Source organism: Myxine glutinosa, chromosome 13, assembly GCF_964187855.1.
Source record: "Myxine glutinosa chromosome 13, kmMyxGlut1.1, whole genome shotgun sequence".
Classification (NCBI taxonomy): Eukaryota; Metazoa; Chordata; class Myxini; order Myxiniformes; family Myxinidae; genus Myxine; species Myxine glutinosa.
In genome coordinates this window covers 85,146,816-85,169,306 of record NC_136273.1, presented here as the reverse complement: position 1 = coordinate 85,169,306, position 22,491 = coordinate 85,146,816, and the positions used below count along the sequence as shown (strand labels likewise).

The following is a 22,491-nucleotide window of genomic DNA, read 5'->3' as shown; positions in this document are numbered from 1 at the left end:
GAACAGATGTAGGCCTAGTGTTTTGATTGAACAATGAACATCTATGGGGCATTCTTGTCTATCATTTATTCATCCATGTCAACAAATCACCGACTGGATCATCAACCTCTCTATGCCATGTCAATTCCGGTTTTGTCACCTTTATCCTGAGGCGTATGGTGGTGAAATTAGAGTTTTTGGTTTTTCAATAATATCTTGTGACAGTTATGAGAAGCCATCACCGCCTCTCCCTGGAAACGCATACAACATATACAGGTTCCCTAGTTCGTTATTTCCATAGTATATGTGCAGTATAGTCCTTTCCCCCTTGTGTAGTGGGTTGGTCAGGTCAATATGATAATGGATTATATGACCTTTCTGATGATTAGCAGAAAGCTAATTCGTCTGTAGTTGAGGGGATCCGTTTTTAGCACTTTTTAAAGTAATGTTGTGATTCTGGATGATTTCCAAGCAGATGAAAGATGACCTTGAAAATAACAGGGTGAAAAGGGCAGAGAGAGGAAGTGCAAGAGCAGCAGAGCAGGTTTTTAGGACGAGTGAGCTGATGCCGTCCGGTCCAGTTGCAGAACTTCCGGTCAGAGTTGAACGTTCCCAGAAACTTTTGCACCTTCTTAGGTGCAAAAGACACATAGTCCAGGAGCAGTTGGATATGACAGGGAAGGATAGGTACAGAGGGAAACAGAGAGACAGAGGTTAGGGACACAAGATTTTGAAGCAAACATATAATTGAGCCATCAGGCCTTCTCAAGAGCGGAGTCGGCTTTGGTGCCATTTGAAGTGATGGAAGGGAGTGCATACATCAGAGACCGACTTGAGAAGACACCACCAAATTTTAGAGGAGGGAGAAATTCTGAAAGTTCATTCTTGAGATTGGACAGATGTTGGTTTCTGGCTCTCCTGAGAGTGGACACTCTCTAGTTGTGAGCTTTGAGGAATGATCTGAGGTTGCCTTCAGTTGGATTTGCCTTCTCGGAGGAGAATGCAAGTTGTTTTATAGCAACTGCCTCACCACAGGATTCATAGTACCAAGAACGGGAGGATGGATAAGATAACTGAAGACGAGATGGGATTAATCCAAGCATAAGAGAGAGCAGGTTTCTGTGGAAAAAATCCCAGGCTGAATTGATATCAGGGGCAGTAGATAGAGGAGACCAGTCCTAAAACCCACGATGGCTGATTGCAGTCCCTGTCAGTTTGCTTGAGTGAACTGCCAGACTCGCCAGCACTGAGGCTGTTCACTGAAAATGGCCAGAGATGTTGACCTTCACAAGCACATGATCAGATGAGCCAATTGGGGCAGAGGAAGAGCAAGATACACTGGTAGGATAGTCGGCCATTACCAAATACAGAAGGGAAGATTTGCCATTGGGAGAGGTCTGGGTGAGAATGAGTCAGTCCTCCATGGAGTCACAGAAGTCCTTTGCAGGAGTGCCATGGTTGGTGAGAGAAGTAGCAACACCCAGCCCAATTAGCACGGTGACAATATTGAAGTCACCACATATGAGGAAGAGAGTTGGGATGAGCGATTAAGAGTTTGTACATGTCGTCTGTGACAGAGACGTAAATGGAGTCGTCGCTGTTGGGAGGACGGTACAAGCCACAAATGAACAAGAGGTGAGAGCGGAGCGAAAGTCTCTTGATCACTAATCTGCCTGCGAAACACCAATCAGACAGATTATAGTCGGAGTTGGGAATCAAACCAGACAAGGCTGCTCAGAGGCAAGTGTGCTACCTTTGCACCCACCTGTCAGATGTATGATACCTCTACTAATCCACAAATAGAAAATACCTTTCAACAATCCACAGAGGTACGTAGCTTCGGTAGACCACCTTAAGTCATTCCAGTGCAAACATTTGAATAAACTATTGTTGTTGCTGTTGCTGTTGCCCAGAAACAACTTGCCTTCGTCTCCTGGAAAGCAAATCCAACGGAAGGAAATCTCATTTCCTTTCACAAAGCCCGAAACAAGTGTGTGTCCACCCTCAGGAGAGCCAGGAAACAATATCTCTCCATTCTCAAGACCGAACTCTCTTATCTGTCTCCCTCTTCCAAATCCTGGTGGCGTCTGGTCAAACATGTTTCTGGTGTTTGTTCCCCCTCCATCCCCTCCCTTAACTCAAACGGCTACACAGCTGACTCCGCACGTGAAAAAGCTGAATGCCTCAACTCTGTGTTTGCCTCTAAATCTTGCGTCCCAAACCCATCCCTCTTTGTACCCACCGTACCCAGTCGTACCCAGCTGCTCCTGGACTCCGTGTCCTCTCCTCCTGACAAGGTGGAAAAGTTTCTGTCAACCCTCGACTCTGATTCTGCAACTGGACCTGACGGTATCAGCCCACGAGTCCTAAAATCCTGTTCTTCCGCTCTTTCACTCCCTCTCTCTGTTCTCTTCACCCTCTCTTTTGCTCAAGGTCAACTGCCATCTGCTTGGAAATCAGCCAACATCACCGCTTTACACAAAAAAGATGCAAAAACAGATCCTAGCAACTACAGACCAATCAGCCTTCTCCCAATTATCAGCAAAGTCATGGAATCCATCATTGCTTCGGATATGAAATCTTTCCTCTTCTCCAATGGCTTGATCTCTGATCATCAATTTGGTTTCAGACCAGGTCACTCTACTCTGAACATGCTGCTTCTGCTGGCTCAACAATGGATGGAGGTCCTCAATGCCAAACAGGAAATTAGAACCGTCTCCCTCGACATATCACGTGCCTTCGATACGGTCTGGCACCCCACTCTGCTCACCAAACTCTCCTCCTTTGGTATCCATGGAAATCTCCATGCATGGCTGGCGGACTTCCTCTCTAGTCGTAGTGAACGTGTGGCCCTGAATGGGTTTCTCTCATCTCCTCTTCCTGTTCAGGCTGGAGTTCCCCAAGGCAGTGTTCTGGGCCATGTGCTTTTTCTGGTCTTCATCAATGATCTCTCTGACTCTCTTGAAAATCCTCTCTATCTCTTTGCTGATGACTCAACTCTCTGCCGCTCCATTCCTCATCCCTCAGATCGGCAGTCTGCAGCCTCCTCACTCTGCAGACCTGGACAAAATCACAGACTGGGCAAACAAGTGGAACATGTCTTTCAATCCTGACAAATCTCACACTCTTACGATGTCTCTCCGAAAAGACCGACTGGACAACCCTCCCATCTACTTTCTGAATAATCCTCTCCAAGAAGTTCTGTCACTCAAGCTTTCGGGCCTCACTATCTGCCACGATCTTTCCTGGGAAAACCACATTTCCAAGCTGGCCTCAAAAGCCAGTCGCCGACTGGGCAGTGGGCATCCTCCATCATGCGAAGTCCTTCCTTGGCACACCTGAGCTCCTCACCACATACAAGGCTTTCATCCGCAGCTCAATGGAGTACTGCTCTCCCCTCTGGGCTGGTGCTCCTGCCTCACAGCTAGCTCGTCTTCACGCTGTTGAAACCAAAGCGTTCAGAATCATTGGAATCTCCCGCGATGACGCTATCTCCGAGGGCCTTTCACTTACTCACCGCAGGCAGGTTGGTGGTCTTTCCGTCTTCTACCGACTCCTCTCCGGCCTTGCTCCCCCAGCTCTCTCTGGGCTCTGTCCCCCAAATATTCCTACAGGTCGCACAAGATCTGCCTGCAACCCTCTTATCGTTAAACTGCCAAAATCAAGACTCTCTGCTCACCTTCACTCCTTCATGCCTCTTTTCTCCCGCCTCTGGAACAAACTCCCTCACTCTCTTCAATCCCACTCCTCCCTCCAAGTCTTTAAAACGGCTGTTCACCACCATCTCTTATCTTCCCCAATCCAAAACCTTGATCTTTTCTACCCCCACTAATTTCACCCCAAATCCACTTTTTTGAGGTGCCGACTTCTTTCCTGGAAGTCCTTGGTGTCCTTGCGTTTTATACCTATCCTGCCTCCCCCCAGGCCCTCTTCCTCCCACACATCTCCCGATGTCCCTGCTCTCAAATGTTGTGTGTGTGCTTCCTCCCCTTCTCTCCCCATCTTGTCGACCACTCCCCTTTTTATATACTTTGTTTGCTTGTTTGTTTGATTTGTTTGTTTGATAAATGTTAGCTCTTTCACGAGCCTCGACTCGGTATACAAAAAAAAAAAAAAAAAAAAATCCAAAAGCTTGATCTTCTCTACCCCCGCTAATTTCACCCCAAATCCTCTTTTTTGAAATACCAACTTCTTTCCTGGAAGTCCTTGGTGTCCTTGTGTTTATACTTCTCCCACCACCCCCCTCGCCTTCCAACGCCGCCTCCCCCCAAGCCTTCTCCCTCCCACACATTCCCGATGTCCCTCACAAATGTTGTGTTTATGTGCTTCCCCTTCTCTCCCCGTCTTGTCTACCGCTCCCCTTTTTATATACTTTGTTTGTTTGTTTGATTTGTTTGTGTGATAAATGTTAGCTCTTTCACGAGCCTCGATTATGTATACAAAAAAATAAAATAAAATAAATAAACTATATACAGTACTTTTTTATTTGTAAACATGGACGACACCGATCTGACAAGCTTTGTACATAGAGCATCATTATCGTGATGATGCAGACACCAATAATAATGTCGGAATGGATACCGACCTGGTTGTAGAACACGAGGCTTGGCCCCGAGGTAGGCCAGGTTCACATTGGCCTTGCGTCCGTCAATGATAGGATTAGGTTCTTTGCAAGCTCTTTCAGCGGCCCCTCGGTCTGCCATCGTTACCTGCAGTCAAGAACACACAGCATTGTGATTTACCTAATACATGAGGTTCATCCTGCTTGTTGAATTCCCAGGGTTGGATAAAATAAATTGGACTTACCACGGCCGTATTTAACGGCAGCTCAGCTGTTTCACAGCAGTGGAGACTTGCTACGCCATGATATACAGAGATGCATACAAATATACTGTATGAACAGACATTATCGAAGTAACATTCTATGATCTGATGTTTCCTCTTAACAAGCTACCATGTCATGGAGCCATGGCGGTTAGAGACCAGGAAAGGTCCCAATGAGGATAGGTGGTCAACCACACATGTAGCGACAAGGAAGTTTCTCAAGCACATGGTGGGAAAGGTGAAGTGACATTTCAAGCACGAGACCTTCATAGTGAGAACTGCACATTTTGTGTGCAGCGTTCAAAATGTTCTCACAATCATCCAAGAAACAAACTTTTTCATTTTTCATTACATATTCTCAAACGGTTATTTAAAGACGTTAAACATGTTTTCACAACAATAACATATTTTTTTATTGTTCAATTTAAATGCATGTATGCAGTAAACCCTCGCTGTCCGCGTGTTCATGGTTTGCGATTTCATGTATCCGCGCTAACTTTTAGACGTCCTTTCTCCTTTTCCACGCCGATATTTCCGATGAGGATGCAACAGAAAAAAAGGAACAGTAGAAAGGAATCATTTTTCTGAAGAAAACGAAGAAGCGTGGTAGATTGTGGTGAAGAAGAAGAACCCCATGTTCCTTGTGTTCTGTTGCATCGGAGATGCCTATCGGGGATGCCACCGACGACACATGCAACGTCTGCCAGGCCACTCCACACAACAAAACACATTATAGAAGACTGTGCCACCCTGGCTCCACTAAAGCAAGAACACAGCAAAATAGATGTGAGGGATCTGCGGGTTGTTCCTGGGAGATTGATCGGCTATCTCCATGCCATACAAGCCGGTTCCAGCAGAACTGACCAGGGCTACCCAACAACAACTGAACATCACAATACTGTACTGTACAGGTACTCTAAGCAGAAAAGCCTACTTATTGATGGCAATTGCTGCTTATTTGCTCTTATTTTTCTCAATTGTTCTTATTTTTCTATTAAATGTCTTATTTTTTAAATTTATTCATGATTTTTGGACTGAATGTTGGGGGACTGGAACGTATCTCATTGGCTTGCATGTTATAAACTGTTCACCATTCGCGGAGGTTTGCAGGAATGTAACCCCCGTGGATGGCGAGGTTCAACTGCACTTCATTTTTTTTCACGGCCATATTCCCATCTTGTGGGATCGGCCAGAGAAAGGTTTTGGCGCCAATATTTCACGAACCGGGAGTAGGTTCCAGCAGGAATTTGTAATTTGCTCAGGTTGCCACCGGTAACTCGCTTACTCTTCGTGAAGGACACGACGGGATCTTTAACGTCCAACAACTAATGCTGGCAAGAATGGAGAGCTCCCGAAATGCGAACTTTGTTTCAGCACGAAGAAATATATTTGCAGACATGGACCTCACCAGATGGAATTACGAACATACAGATAGATCACATTGCAATGAATAGATGTCAAAGGACAGAGGGGAGTGCACACATCGCTCAATTGTGAATGTTACTATAGAGCCTCAAACAGGGAACCATGATTGTCATGGGGCCCACAAGGCTAACCCCCGCTTTAGCGGGGAAAAATGGCCTTAAAACGATCATTCATTCATTTCATTCAGACTCGAAAATCACAAGAAACTCATTTTGCAATAAATGTTCGTTTCCCATTAATCGTACAACACTTTCTAAAATCCAAACTCACCCCTCCCCTCCTAATCTTCCCCCTCACCCATTCCTTTCAAATCTCCCCCCTTGCCCCTTCCCTCCTAAACTCCCCCATCACCCATCCCTTTCAAATCCCCCCCTTGCCCCTTCCCTCTTAAACTCCCCCCTCACCCCTCCCCTCCTAAACTGCCCCTTTCCCTCCTAAACTCCCCCCTCACCCTTCCTCACCCCTTCCGTCTCATCCCTCCGATAGGCAGTCCACAGCCTCCTCACTCTCTGCAGACCTGGACAAAATCACAGACTGGTCAAACAAGTGGAACATGTCTTTCAATCCTGACAAATCTCACATTCTCACTATGTCTCTCCGAAAAGACCGACTGGATAACCATTCCATCTACTTTCTCAACAATCCTCTCCAAGAAGTTCTGTCGCTCAAGCTTTTGGGTCTCACTATCTACCATGATCTTTCCTGGGAAAACGATATTTCAAATCTGGCCTCCAAAGCCAGTCGCCGACTGGGCATCCTCCGTCGTGCGAAGTCCTTCCTTGGCACACCTGAGCTCCTCACCACATACAAGGCTTTCATCCGCAGCTCAATGGAATACCGTTCTCCCCTCTGGGCTGGTGCACCTGCCTCACACCTAGCTCGTCTTCACGCTGTTGAAACCAAAGCTTTCAGAATCATTGGAATCTCCTGCGATGAAGCTATCTCTGAGGGCCTTTCACTCACTCAGGTTGGTGGTCAGGCAGGTTGGTGGTCTTACTGTCTTCCCCCGACTCCTCTCCGGCTGAGCTCCTCCAGCCATGTCCCCCAATTACTCCTACAGGATGCACAAGAACTGCCAGCAACCCTCTTATGGTTAAACTGCCAAAATCAAGACTCTCTGCTCACCTTCACTCTTTCATTCCTCTTTTCTCCCGCCTCTGGAATAAACTCCCTCACTCTCTTCAATCCCACTCCTCCCTCCGGGTCCTTAAAACAGCTGTTCACCACCATCTCTTATCTTCCCCCATCCAAAACCTTGATCTTTTCTACGCCTGTTAATTCATCCCAAATCCACCTCTTTCAATTCCTGAAATTCCTCGTGGTGTCAATTTGTTTTATACCGTGTACCTCTTCCCTCCCCCTTCCCCCCACCTCCAGTCCTCTCCCTTCCACAGACCTCCCAATGTCCCTGTTCTCTACTGTTGTGCTTGTGTGCTTCTCTCTCTCTCTCCCCATCTTGTCTCGCCCCCTTTATTGTTTTGTGTTGGTTTATGTTTTTTGTGTTTTATGTGCTCATCTGTGTTTAATGTGCTGGCTCTTACATGAGCCTCGAACTTGTATCCAAAAAAAAGTTGCAGAGAAAAAACAATTCATACTGTTCAAATAAAGCGTTATACTTGTCAAATTATGACGTCATAATAAATGTACCGATGACATAATTAACATATCTTATTCCCATGGGGAGTTCGTTACAATGAGCCATGTTTCAATTTTTTCCATGGAACGGTTTCCGAGATATGGAGGCGCAACATTTTTCGCTTTTTCCAAGATGGCGCCTGTACCACGTGACCTATGACGTCATAATTATCATTAAAATGCTCTACAGGATGAGGCGCTCCTGTGGTACAAATTTTATTTTTATACTGATCAGATCAAGCGTTTTACTTGTCCATTTATGACGTCATAATGAAGGCACCGGTGAAGTCGTCATCATCATCATCATATCTTATTCCCTTTGGGGAGTACATGCCAATGAGCCTTGTTTCAACTTTTTCCATTGAGCGGCTTGGGAGATATAAAGGTGCAATATTTTTCCAAGATGGTGTCCGTACCACGTGACCTATGACGTCAGAATTATGAACAAAAAATTCTACACGCGGAGGCGCTCCTATCGTAAAATTTAGTGTCAATCGGACCAACGGTTGCCAAGAAATAGAATTTTAAAAAATTCAGACGCGTACGCCTCACAGACGTACGCACCCGAATGTCTAACCCTGCTTTTCGCTTCGTGAGTGCAGGGAAACTAGAATGGTACACGGTAGAGTGCATACCTCTGCCAGGCTGAACAGTTTACGTTTTGCATCCCACTGATGGGCCGAATCTGCATCCGGACGTGAACCAAAATGGAATCGCTTGTTCTTGTCACACACCCAACATGTCCACCTAGTTATGTCTGAATCTGTCCATAACTTCTTGAGATATCATGCCATATTTCGTTTTTGGCCCCATATCTCTAAATGGTGAAGAATCACTTAAAAATCCTAGTACCCGGATTCGGTTCTTCCCCCACATCTAATCATTTTGTCCGTGTCACACATCCAACCTGTCCAGCAAATCACAGCTTTTTGAGATATCCTGTTCACAGACAAACAAACAGACAGACAGGGGTGAAAACAACCTCCGTTTACCTTCGGTGCCGGAGATAATAAGACTACATATTGGGCTGACGCAGTTATAAACTGTCATCCAGGTGTTCCACATTCAGGAGGTGTCTATGAGTGTGTTCACTGTCCATCTAAATGATGTTTTGGCAGGAGGAACCATCTTTCAGCACTGGTTGTTCATGGACATTACAGATTCCACGGTGTCTTTCACCAACAGTAGAGGAGTTATTGCCATGAGCACTTTGGCTACATTACGTATTCCAGCTAGTTGAACCTTGGACCCTGCCAACTGGTTTCAGAAACCTTCCCACCTGGGTGACCCCACAAGGAGAGGGGAATAATCGGGGACGTTATGGAAAAGAATAAATCTCCTATGGATGAGGTTGTGAGGGGCACCAGTTTACATTTATGGGCATAAAGTGTGGGTTTGTGGAGTGAAGTTCCCACATCATTGTTCAATAGCATTGCCTTTAACCCCCAAATAGCCCCTGCATGGACACCAGCAGAAAGGAGCAACTTAAATGATACAAACTGCTTTCCAAATGTACAGGAAAGTACATAAATTGTAGACCAATCTCAAGATTTCACAACAATGGCAGGAGCTTTTCTGGTGCAGGTGATCTGTACCCAGGACAGCAAGGTTGGAGATTTATAACCTCACACCTCACAATTCAGCTTAGTGAGCTCCCTGGAGCCCAATCACACCACAAAGATTGAAACAAAGACTTTGACCAGTTAAACCGGAGCCACAGAGGTCAATGTAAACTCTTCAGGCGCCATCAAGCTTTGCATTCTGTTGGCCGTGGAGAGACTCAAGATGGGATTGAAGATACGGCTCAATAGGAAAAGGAACTACAAAGTGAGAGTTTGTCATGCCATTTTGGATTGGCCTGTTTGGTGTTCCCATCTGAACACCTGGCTCATAATCTGTGGAACCCAGGCTCAAATACTATATTTCATGTGTTTGTCCGTTGTCTGCGAATGTCCTTGTAAGTAATGAAAAGGTCTCCTCACGACTTTCTCCTGCCTGCGATTTACAAACAGGCTTCAACATTCATAAGATCAGTGTTATGGAATAATAATAAAAACGTTTGAACAATATTTTTTTTATTTGACCTGACAGTCCCAAAAAAACAAAAACAATAAATAAATAGAAAAACCCAAAACCGTCTAAGGACAAATTTTTTTTTACAATCCAAGCAACAATTGTATACACCATTAACATGTTGGTCAGTAATCAAGGCCAGGGAACGGTTTGGCCGATTTCCGGCTGTGGCAGTATAACTTTAAAATTGAGAAAATGCTGAATCTTAATTCAGTTTGTAAAACCAGAAACTGTATTAACTCAAAAAACATTAGGAGGCAATTAATTCCATAGGGGTACAATTCTGATGGACAAAAAAAAAAAATTCCGAATGTCTATTAGCTCAAGTACATCTTAAACCATGAGCATGATTCTTTCCTTGACCAAATTTTTGGGAAAATAAAAAAAGAGAAGGTAAAACTACCATCCCAAAAACATCCAACATACAAATACAAGATCTCGAACCAATCTTCTATTTTCTAACAAATTCAAATGCAAAAGTTCCAATCTTTCTTCATCCAATAACCACATAATCCCGGAATTCTACGTGTAAACGATCTTTTTCAATAGCATCAATGTCTTCAATTACATACGGATTCCATACTTCAGTTATAAATAAATAAATAAATAAATATATATATATATATACTGTATGTATATATATATATATATATATATATATATATATATATATATATATTGTTGCGGATATGGGATTTGCATCCATCCATATCCGCTTGTAAATATTCCCCTATTTCCTCAATACTTCCCAACTATCCCCAATCCCCCATTCCCTAGTCCCATTTTCTGTAAACAACACTCTGTAGACCCGACCTCCCCCTATTTCCCCCATTAAATGTCGCATCCAGGTCCACCGCATCTCACGTAGACAACTATAGGACATCTTGCTAGTTATTCTTAGTCTATGTCAGTTAAGGACTCGTTTCCATTAATTCTGACTCTTCGTTGCACCAGAATGTGATTGTATGACACCGTTAGGAAGTTTAGGACCTCCCAATACCTCCCCGCAGCTCTTCCTCACGGTTCAACAACAACAACAACAACAACAACAACGGCGGCGGTGCGGGGAGTGCGCGTCCTCACTCCGGCTTGGTTGGTAGGGGGTGTTGGGAGGGCACCAGGCCTTTCCAACGAGCCGCCATCGAACATGTGCTTGACGGGGTTACCACGTAGGGGCTCGCTGTCAGCTCCTCGTCAAGGGCGGAGCCCGGTAACCCCCGCACCCAATAGAAGCGGCGGACCGGTCCCATCTGGGGCGGAGCCAATGAGCCGAGGGTGTGTGACTCCCCGCTGAGCATGCGCAGGAAGAGGGAGGTGACGTCAGATGCGCGCTGAGCTTGGAGAAGAAAGACGCCACCTCCGAGCGCTGTGACACCTCCCTGCATCTTTTGGACCGTGCTTGATCCTGTCCCCGAGCCAAGGTGCACCTTGTGCTATCAACCGACCTGTCCTTCCCTGCCATCAATCCCTGTGTAAGTCAGTCTTGTTCCGTTTGTCTGTGGTCTGTCTGGGATAGATAAGGTTGTATCTAAGTGCCTATCTCTTCTGTGTCTTTTACCTCACTCTACCTTGTAATCTACCCCTTTTCTCCACCACTAATTATATCCTCCTCCGGAGGTCTTGAGAACTGTACCCCTTGCGTCGTTTCATTTATCCCAGTCGTTGTGTCCTTTCCAATCATTGATTTAGCGTAGCGCGATTTGGCCAACGTTCGAGTGGAATCGGGTGAGTTGGGGGTAATCGGGTAAACTGTACGAACACGGCGGCCATTCCGCTCGGTCAAGCAACATCTTTAGCCGTGTCCGTAACAATATATATGCCATAAAGCCCAGATCGGTGGAGTGTTGCAGTGACGGTTGTCCTTCTGGAAGTTTCTCCCATCTCCACACAGGATCTCTGAAGCTCAGCCAGAGTGACCATCTGGTTCTAGGTCACCTCATCTGGTTCTAGGCCTTCTCCCCCGATTGCTCAGTTTGGCCGGGTGGCCAGCTCTAGGAAGAGTCCTGGTTGTTCCAAACTTCTTCCATTTAAGAATTATGGAGGCCATTGTGCTCTTGGGAACCTTCAATGCAGCAAATATTTTTTTGTAGGCTTTCCCAGATCTGTGCCTCGACACAATCCTGTCTCTGAGCTCTGCAGGCAGTTCCTTCGACCTCATGGCTTGGTTTTTGCTCTGATATGCATTGTCAGCTGTGAGACCTTATATAGACAGGTGTGTGCCTTTTCAAATCATGTCCAATCAATTGAATTTACTACAGGTGGACTCCAATCAAGGTGTAGAAACATCTCAAAGATGATCAAGAGGAATGGGAGGCACCTGAGCTAAATTTTAAGTGTCATAGCAAAGGGTATGAATACTTATGTCAATGTGATATTTCAGTTTTTTCTTTTTAATAAATTTATTAAAACTTTCTAAAGTCCTGTTTTCTCTTTGTCATTATGGGGTATTGAGTGTAGATTGATGAGGGAAAAAATGAATTTAAACGATTTCAGCACAAGGCTGCAACATAACAAAATGTGAAAAAAGTGAAGGGGTCCGAATACTTTCTGAATACACTGTATTTAACCTCCAGTAACGTTGCAGTCACTACAAAGGGATTAGTGTTGCAATTAGATTTACTATAATAATAACGTTATGTTATTATTCCAAAAATTATATTCTTTTTAAAAAACCGAGGTGAATTCCTTACTTCCGCGGTTACACCGCTTCAATCCATCAACTTTCCATTCACGACATTGGGATTAAAGTGTTATGGTTATATTTACTATAATATTATTATTATTATTATTATTATTATTACGAAAACGATACTACTGAAACAATACCACTGTATAAAGAAACCTGGGTTTAATTTGTCCGAAGCGGACGTGTCATAACGCCGAAGGCCTATATGTACCGTATTGTTGGAAGATCCGTAACGCTGATGCTTTCGATATTTGATGGTCATTTTAACAATCGGTTTGTTTGTATTTCACACTGAATGAAAAACGTAAAGGTAGAGCATGGCGATTGGGATATATGACAGGTTCGACTATATGGTTCAGCATGAACGGCATATAAATCAAAATGGCGGTGCGTAAAATGAATACAAGCCGATGTACCACCGTAATGACATCAGACATAATCACATCACCCTGTCATGTGACCAGATTCTCAGCTCTGATTGGTATACGTTTGAGGGGACAAACATACAGACATACAAACACTGCTCTAGACGTCTCTGCCCGATGGGCTACGCCGTAAAAAATGTCCGTCTGTCTGTCTGTCTGCCCATTCGAAGGTACCGTAAAAACTGCTGAACCGATCGCAACTATATTTTGGGTGGGTAATCCTGGGATCTCCAGGAGTAAAATAGGCCATTTAGTTTCCCCAATTTCAGCTTTGGTCTCCAGCATTCTCAGGTTTGGACTCCCGCATAACATTCGCGTTCGCATAACGTTCATTGTGACGATGTTGTTTTCCCGGGTGCTGCACAAACGGCTGCACCGATTGCTGCACAGCTGCACCGATCAGACTCGGTGACCTCGGACAAAGACCTTTCATGAGGACACGGGTTGAGTCCCTGCTTGAGAGCATTCCAACCCCCTTGCCACCATCACGGCCGTCTCTCAAAAACTCACAATTGTTACGTGGTCCCCTCGGTGAATACCTGGTCTCGGTGACCCCCGGACCGTGAGAGGAACTTCGCCAGAAATCTGTATTATATATGCGCTTTCGCCACGCAATCCATATGAATTTCACCCAAGAGACAACTGATGTTCAAGGATATATTTCCAATGGTAATGATACCATACAATTTCAATGACACAACCACGGAGATTTTCCCCGAGCAATCAACAATACACAACCATCAACAATTCTCAATCCACAATCAATTCCCTATGATTAAGATGGCCATCTTATATATGTGTGTCCCGGTGAGTACTCACAACCCCCTTTTGGTCTCGGTCCCGCACAAGGTCTCTGGGCCCCTCCTGACCAAGATGATGGTCGGCGTAGCCGCACTCGGGCGGTTGAACGAACCCCGGGTGGACGTGTTTCCACCGGGCAGGTATCGTACCGCTACCAGGCACCCCGGCTGCAGCCCCTCGTGGCCACGCGAAGCGGGTACGGGAAAGCAAGCCAAACCCCACGCCGCTTGCAAGGCGTGTTAGGCCCCAACGGGCGACCCGTACGCGTCTGTTTTGACGGTGTCGCGAACGGCGCCAAACGCTTGGTCGGTGCACGGCCACACGACAGTTTGACGTCCACCGGGCAGGTATCCGTCCCGGTAACTCCTCTCGCCAGACAGGCTCGGGAACGCCGCTTTTCCACACGGCTCAATCAATCCCCACTTTCGTCGGATCGGGCGAGGAAGAAGAATACTCGTCCTTTTTTTCCTCGTGTCTTTTTCTCTTCCGTTTCCGGTCACTTCCGTTTCCGGCCACTTGTTCAGAAGGGCTCCTGACCCTCCAATCACAACAACCCTTAATATACTACACACGGATAAGCAAAGACCTGAATGGTAATCCACATACATTCACATAAATATGTAACACAATCCCACGAGATATGCAGAAAGGACGACCCAAAACCAATATAAACATCATTAAACATCATTAAACATCATTAAACATAATTCGTATATAAACATCATAAAAAGTAAAGAATGACCTCGGCCAAAGTTCAAACGACATTTAATCTCTACATGAGAGAATTCTACATAGCTATTTGGGCGGTGAATACGCTAACATATCGCTGTCTCCCATCGATCTTGCCAAGGCCGTAACAGCTATCGGCTCAAAAGCCTTTTAACTGTTGATTTGGTAGTTTTTACAATGAAGGAAACATTAACAATGTTGTTAAAAGTTTATTTTGTGATTAATTTGTGATTGGAGTTATGTTGTTTGGAATAAAAAAAGAGATATCGAGTTCAAGTGAATGACGACATGCCGTGACGGTTTCTACTTTCTGAACGTGAACTTCGCGGATCACCATATGCAGATTCGCCACGGACCCACGATCGATGTTTCCATACGTGAACGTACCTGTTTGTTTGCCAACGGGTACGTTTTTCATGGAAGTCCTTCACGAACTTGTTGTCCATGTCTGACGTGTGACTGAAGGTGCTACAGGAATGTGGAATTTATTGGTTTTATGCTTTAGCATTCGCCGTATCTGCATCGCCTGTTTGCTTCTGGCCTCCCACCCGTGCGTAGCACGGGTTTCTCCCGATTTAAATTAAAACAAGACCGAGAGTCTAACAGTGCATAGCCAGGTTTGTTTGATACTTTAGTTGAAGAGGATTGTATGACCTGGGTGGAGATACCAGTTTGCAAGTAATGTAAGTGTTTAATTATTTTGAAGTACTCCAAGTCTCTAAGCTGTCTGTCACAATGGAAGTGAAGATATTGCATTGAAACACCGGTTTATTCTATATGTTTTGAGTCAACAATGAACATACACCACTTCAATCCAGTAACTTTGCAGTCACGACAAAGGGATTGCAGTGTTATGATTATATTTGGTATATTTTTATTATAAAGGATATCATTATTATTACAACAACGGTAATACTGTATTAAGAAACCTGGACTAATCTGTCCGAAGCGGCCTAAAGGTGTGGCATAAAGCCTAAGGTCATGGAAATACTGTGTCATAAGTACTGTGTCATTGGAAGACCAGTAACGCCTATCCTTTCGACATTTGATGATCATTTTAACAATCGGTTTGTTTGTGTTTTACACTGAATGAAAAACATAAAGGTAGAGCATGATGATTGTGATATATGACAGGTTCGACGATATGTTCGGCCTTAACGAAATTGGAATTAAAATGGCGGTATGTGGAGTCATCCGTCGTATCGCTGTAATGACATCACATCACCCCTGTCATGTGAGCAGATCCTCAGCTCTGATTGGTGTACGTTTGAGAGGACATACACACATAAATACATACATACGGACAGACAAACACTGTTCGAGACGGCTTTGCCCGATGGGCTACGCTGTAATAAAATTAAGATTGTAAAGGTCGTATAAGTAAATTAATTTTTGGAATTTACCACCGTTGACGCAGTTGCTATTACACCACGTTATCTAACACGCGACCGTATATTAGTTATTCATGCCCGTTTGTGTCCTTTATAATGTCCGTAAACAGTAAGTTTCCTGCTTGAAATGATTTTCAATTTCGTTTCACTGCCAGGGAGGCAGAGAGAGAGAGAGAGAGAGAGAGAGAGCAAAAAAACAAACAAAAAAAACCAGACTCTTGAGAGAGCATCAGTGTTGCCGAGGTAGTTCCTGGGCGAAGGTTATAACGAGGTGGTTTGTAATCTCTTTCAGGGTGCCGGTGATAGCTCGCCTCCTCTTCACGAAAGAAACCCAAGAGTCCTAAAGGTCCACCAAGGGCAAGCAGCTGGCACACAGGTCCTCCGGCTTCACGTCCTTCTATAACAGACATTGCGCACATTGATGAATCGCCCTGCTTGAGAAACACCAGAGGTGTGTTACCAAGTTCTTGTAGTGTTTTAGAGTGCCAAGTGGCTCAAGCACTCAAGCAAGCACTCCATTCGAAAACGTCAATACGGAACGGCTCGCTTGGCAAGCTGCTTGGTAACTAAACAAAAGCCTGGATAATAGTTTATTGCTGAATCGAGGGTCCAACCCAGGCTGGACAACCCGAAGGTATCTTGAAGCCACCCTGACAGCCCAGGTATACATAGGCGTACGTCTTATAATGGTGTGTGTGTGCGTGTGTGTATTCTAGCTTGGCTCGGCGAGCGCACTTTACTGAGGGACGAGCCTGTTTTAGTTGAGGATAATGACAGAACCTGAGTTGCTGTGTTGTCATGATTTACAACAATCACAATACAAACAATTATTTTGCACAAATCTATTGTCGTGTTTGTGAAATTACATTTTTATAAGAAATTTAGGTTGAAGATCAAGGTTGAAATTATTAATTAAAAAAAAAAAAAAAGAACCCCTCAGCACATACATACAGGAGAGACAGGTGCAGACAGGAAGTTTGGGACGATTACACCTCACGACCATGTAATTTAAAAACACCTCACGACCACGTAATTTAAAAACACCACACGACCACGTAATTTAAAAACACCTCACGACCACGTAATTTAAAAACACCACACGACCACGTAATTTAAAAACACCTCACGACCACGTAATTTAAAAACACCTCACGGCCACGTAATTTAAAAACACCTCACGACCACGTAATTTAAAAACACCTCGGCCATGTCATTTAAAAACACCTCACGACCACGTAATTTAAAAACACCACACGACCACGTAATTTAAAAACACCTCACGACCACGTAATTTAAAAACACCTCACGACCACGTAATTTAAAAACACCACACGACCACGTAATTTAAAAACACCACACGACCACGTAATTTAAAAACACCACACGACCACGTAATTTAAAAACACCTCACGACCACGTAATTTAAAAACACCTCACGACCACGTAATTTAAAAACACCACACGACCACGTAATTTAAAAACACCTCACGACCACGTAATTTAAAAACACCTCACGACCACGTAATTTAAAAACACCTCACGACCACGTAATTTAAAAACACCTCATGACCACGTAATTTAAAAACACCTCACGACCAAGTAATTTAAAAACACCTCACCACCACGTAATTCAAAATTCAAAACACCTCACCACCACATAATTCAAAACACCTCACCACCACGTAATTCAAAACACCTCACCACCACGTCATTCAAAACACCTCACCACGACGTAATTCAAAACACCTCACCACCACGTCATTCAAAACACCTCAACATTACATAATTCAAAACCCCTCACCACCACGTAATTCAAAATTCAAAACACCTCACTACCACGTCATTCAAAACACCTCACCACCACGTAATTCAAAACACCTCACCACCACGTAATTCAAAACACCTCACCACCACGTAATTCAAAACACCTCACCACCACATAATTCAAAACACCTCACCACCACATAATTCAAAACACCTCACCACCACGTAATTCAAAACACCTCCCGACCAGGTAATTTAAAACACCTCATGACCACGTAATTTAAAAACACCTCACCACCACGTAATAAAAAACCTCTCACAGCCACGAAATTAAAAACACCTCACAGCCAGGAAATTAAAAACACCTCACCAACACGTCATTTAAAAACACCTCACCACCACGTAATTCAAAATTCAAAACACCTCACACAACCACGTAATTCAAAACACCTGACACCACCACGTAATTCAAAACACCTCACCACCACGTAATTAAAAACACATCACCACCACGTCATTCAAAACACCTCACCACCACGTCATTCAAAACACCTCACCACGACATAATTCAAAACACCTCACCACCACGTCATTCAAAACACCTCACCACGACATAATTCAAAACCCCTCACCACTACGTAATTCAAAATTCAAAACACCTCACTACCACGTCATTCAAAACACCTCAACACCACGTAATTCAAAACACCTCACCACCACGTAATTCAAAACACCTCACCACCACGTAATTAAAAACACCTCACCACCACGTAATTAAAAACCCCTCACCACCACGTAATTCAAAACACCTCACCACCACGTAATTAAAAACACCTCACCACCACGTAATTAAAAACCCCTCACCACCACGTAATTCAAAACACCTCACCACCACGTAATTCAAAACACCTCACCACCACGTAATTCAAAACACCACACCACCACATAATTCAAAACACCCCACCACCAAGTTATTCAAAATACCTTACCACGACGTAATTCAAAACACCTCACCACCACGTCATTCAAAACACCCCACCACCAAGTTATTCAAGACACCTTACCACGACGTAATTCAAAACACCACACCACCACGTAATTCAAAACACCACACCACCACGTAATTCAAAACACCCCACCACAAAGTTATTCAAAACACCTCACCACCACGTAATTCAAAACACCTTACCACCACGTAATTTAAAACCCCTCAGCACCACGTAATTCGAAATACCTCACCACCACGTAATTCAAAACACCTTACCACCACGTAATTTAAAACCCCTCAGCACCACGTAATTCAAAACCCCTCAGCACCACGTAATTCAAAACCCCTCAGCACCACGTAATTCAAAACCCCTCAGCACCACGTAATTCAAAACCCCTCACCACCACGTAATTCAAAACCCCTCAGCACCACGTAATTCAAAACCCCTCAGCACCACGTAATTCAAAACCCCTCAGCACCACGTAATTCAAAACCCCTCAGCACCACGTAATTCAAAACCCCTCAGCACCACGTAATTCAAAACCCCTCAGCACCACGTAATTCAAAACCCCTCAGCACCACGTAATTCAAAACCCCTCAGCACCACGTAATTCAAAACCCCTCAGCACCACGTAATTCAAAACCTCTCACCACCAAGCAATTCAAAACACCCCACCACCAACTAATTCAAAACACCCCACCACCAAGTTATTCAAAACACCTTACCACCACGTAATTCAAAACACCTCACCACCACGTAATTCAAAATACCTCACCACCACATCATTCAAAACACCTCAACACCACGTAATTCAAAACACCTCACCACCACGTAATTCAAAATACCTCACCACCACGTAATTCAAAACACCTTACCACCACGTAAGTTAAAACCCCTCAGCACCACGTAATTCAAAACCTCTCAGCACCACGTAATTCAAAACCCCTCAGCACCACGTAATTCAAAACCCCTCAGCACCACGTAATTCAAAACCCCTCAGCACCACGTAATTCAAAACCCCTCAGCACCACGTAATTCAAAACCTCTCACCACCACATAATTCAAAACCCCTCAGCACCACGTAATTCAAAACCCCTCAGCACCACGTAATTCAAAACCCCTCAGCACCACGTAATTCAAAACCTCTCACCACCAAGTAATTCAAAACACCCCACCACCACGTAATTCAAAATACCTCACCACCACATCATTCAAAACACCTCAACACCACGTAATTCAAAACACCTCACCACCACGTAATTCAAAATACCTCACCACCACGTAATTCAAAACACCTTACCACCACGTAATTTAAAACCCCTCAGCACCACGTAATTCAAAACCCCTCAGCACCACGTAATTCAAAACCCCTCAGCACCACGTAATTCAAAACCTCTCACCACCACATAATTCAAAACCCCTCAGCACCACGTAATTCAAAACCCCTCAGCACTACGTAATTCAAAACCTCTCACCACCAAGTAATTCAAAACACCTCAGCACCACGTAATTCAAAACCCCTCAGCACCACGTAATTCAAAACCCCTCAGCACCACGTAATTCAAAACCCCTCAGCACCACGTAATTCAAAACCCCTCAGCACCACGTAATTCAAAACCCCTCAGCACCACGTAATTCAAAACCCCTCAGCACCACGTAATTCAAAACCCCTCAGCACCACGTAATTCAAAACCCCTCACCACCACGTAATTCAAAACCCCTCAGCACCACGTAATTCAAAACCCCTCAGCACCACGTAATTCAAAACCCCTCAGCACCACGTAATTCAAAACCCCTCAGCACCACGTAATTCAAAACCCCTCAGCACCACGTAATTCAAAACACCTCACCACCACGTTATTAAAAACAACTCACCACCACGTTATTAAAAACACCTCACCACCACGTTATTAAAAACACCTCACCACCACGTAATTCAAAACACCTAACCACCACGTAATTCAAAATACCTCACCACCACGTAATTCAAAACACCTTACCACCACGTAATTTAAAACCCCTCAGCACCACGTAATTCAAAACCCCTCAGCACCACGTAATTCAAAACCCCTCAGCACCACGTAATTCAAAACCTCTCACCACCACATAATTCAAAACCCCTCAGCACCACGTAATTCAAAACCCTTCAGCACTACGTAATTCAAAACCTCTCACCACCAAGTAATTCAAAACACCTCAGCACCACGTAATTCAAAACCCCTCAGCACCACGTAATTCAAAACCCCTCAGCACCACGTAATTCAAAACCCCTCAGCACCACGTAATTCAAAACCCCTCAGCACCACGTAATTCAAAACCCCTCAGCACCACGTAATTCAAAACCCCTCAGCACCACGTAATTCAAAACCCCTCAGCACCACGTAATTCAAAACCCCTCAGCACCACGTAATTAAAAACCCCTCACCACCACGTAATTCAAAACCCCTCAGCACCACGTAATTCAAAACCCCTCAGCACCACGTAATTCAAAACCCCTCAGCACCACGTAATTCAAAACCCCTCAGCACCACGTAATTCAAAACCCCTCAGCACCACGTAATTCAAAACACCTCACCACCACGTTATTAAAAACAACTCACCACCACGTTATTAAAAACACCTCACCACCACGTTATTAAAAACACCTCACCACCACGTAATTCAAAACACCTCACCACCACGTTATTAAAAACAGCTCACAACCACGGAAACAAAAGTTTGAGGGAGTAGTTCAGTGACCACACAGACACTGCCCAGATGTATGTGTGTATATATATTACACTAGTCACAATAAGTTAGGGATATTGTGGGAGTGGGTTTTTTTTTAATGGGGGTTAGGGTTAGGGTATTGAAATCAAGAATGCTGTGTTTTTTCACACTCATTAATAACCATAGAATTAGGACCAACAACTTTTTTCAACATAATTAATACACAAAATTAACCACACCGAAGAACCTGCCAATATCCCTAACTTAATGTGAGTAATGTATGTACTCACAAATCCATATCCACGAGATTTGCCACTCTCCCGGTCCGTAATGACGACCGCTTCCTCCACTTGCCCAAAAGCTTCAAAATAAGTCCGGAGACACGAATCCGAGGTATGATAAGGTAGACCACCCACGAAGATCTTCGTGTAGGTCGTGTCTTTCTGCATCCTGCGATATCAATGTCGTTGTTCGTACCTGGATTACAAAAAGTTCAAAAACAGTTTTCTTAAAGAAATAGTTGTTTATGGAAAAGCGTTTTTTTTTTAAATCCACGATGTAAATCCATAAGAAAACCCGGAATACCTGCGTGCAGGTGTGCTAATAGCACCACGCCAATGCTCTTCAATCGAGTTTCCTCGAACTGCGAATTATATTGTTTTTACTGATAACAAATGGAAACAACAATTGATTTACATTTGGAGAAATTTAAATTGGAGTCCAACAAATGGCAGCAAGTCCCAATAAAGCCATGTTGCTCACGGGCAAGAGTTCGGGCGTCGTACGTGATGACACTTTCCCGTTCCACCTGGTTTAGACAGAAGCCCCGCCCACCTGATCGTCACCACTCCCAGAAAAGCTGTACGGGGGGAGATAAGCTCCACCCCTCCTCGAGAGGACCATTGCGGAAAGAGCATCTGGACCTCAATGCTCTTCTTAACAGATACCTGTCATCCGACCAACTGATCACAGGTTCCAAGTTCAAAGTGCTCACTTTCAACTGCTCACCTTCACTCTTTCATTCCTCTTTTCTCCCGCCTCTGGAACAAACTCCCTCACTC

General features: G+C 44.4%; 1 protein-coding gene across 1 annotated transcript in view; it reads right to left on the bottom strand.

Annotated features, from left to right (window-relative positions):
* LOC137412636 (RNA-binding protein 24-like) overlaps window positions 1-22,240 on the bottom strand; it is a 30,041-nt gene extending 7,801 nt beyond the window's left edge. Inside the window, exons 1-3 of the mRNA XM_068097924.2 lie at window positions 22,016-22,240; window positions 21,721-21,907; window positions 4,565-4,688 (exon numbers count right to left, since the gene is read on the bottom strand). Of these exons, the coding sequence (XP_067954025.1) occupies window positions 4,565-4,688; window positions 21,721-21,879 (283 nt within the window). The 5' untranslated portion in view covers window positions 21,880-21,907; window positions 22,016-22,240. The remainder of the gene's footprint in view (window positions 1-4,564; window positions 4,689-21,720; window positions 21,908-22,015) is intronic.
* Between the last annotated feature and the right edge of the window lie 251 nt (window positions 22,241-22,491).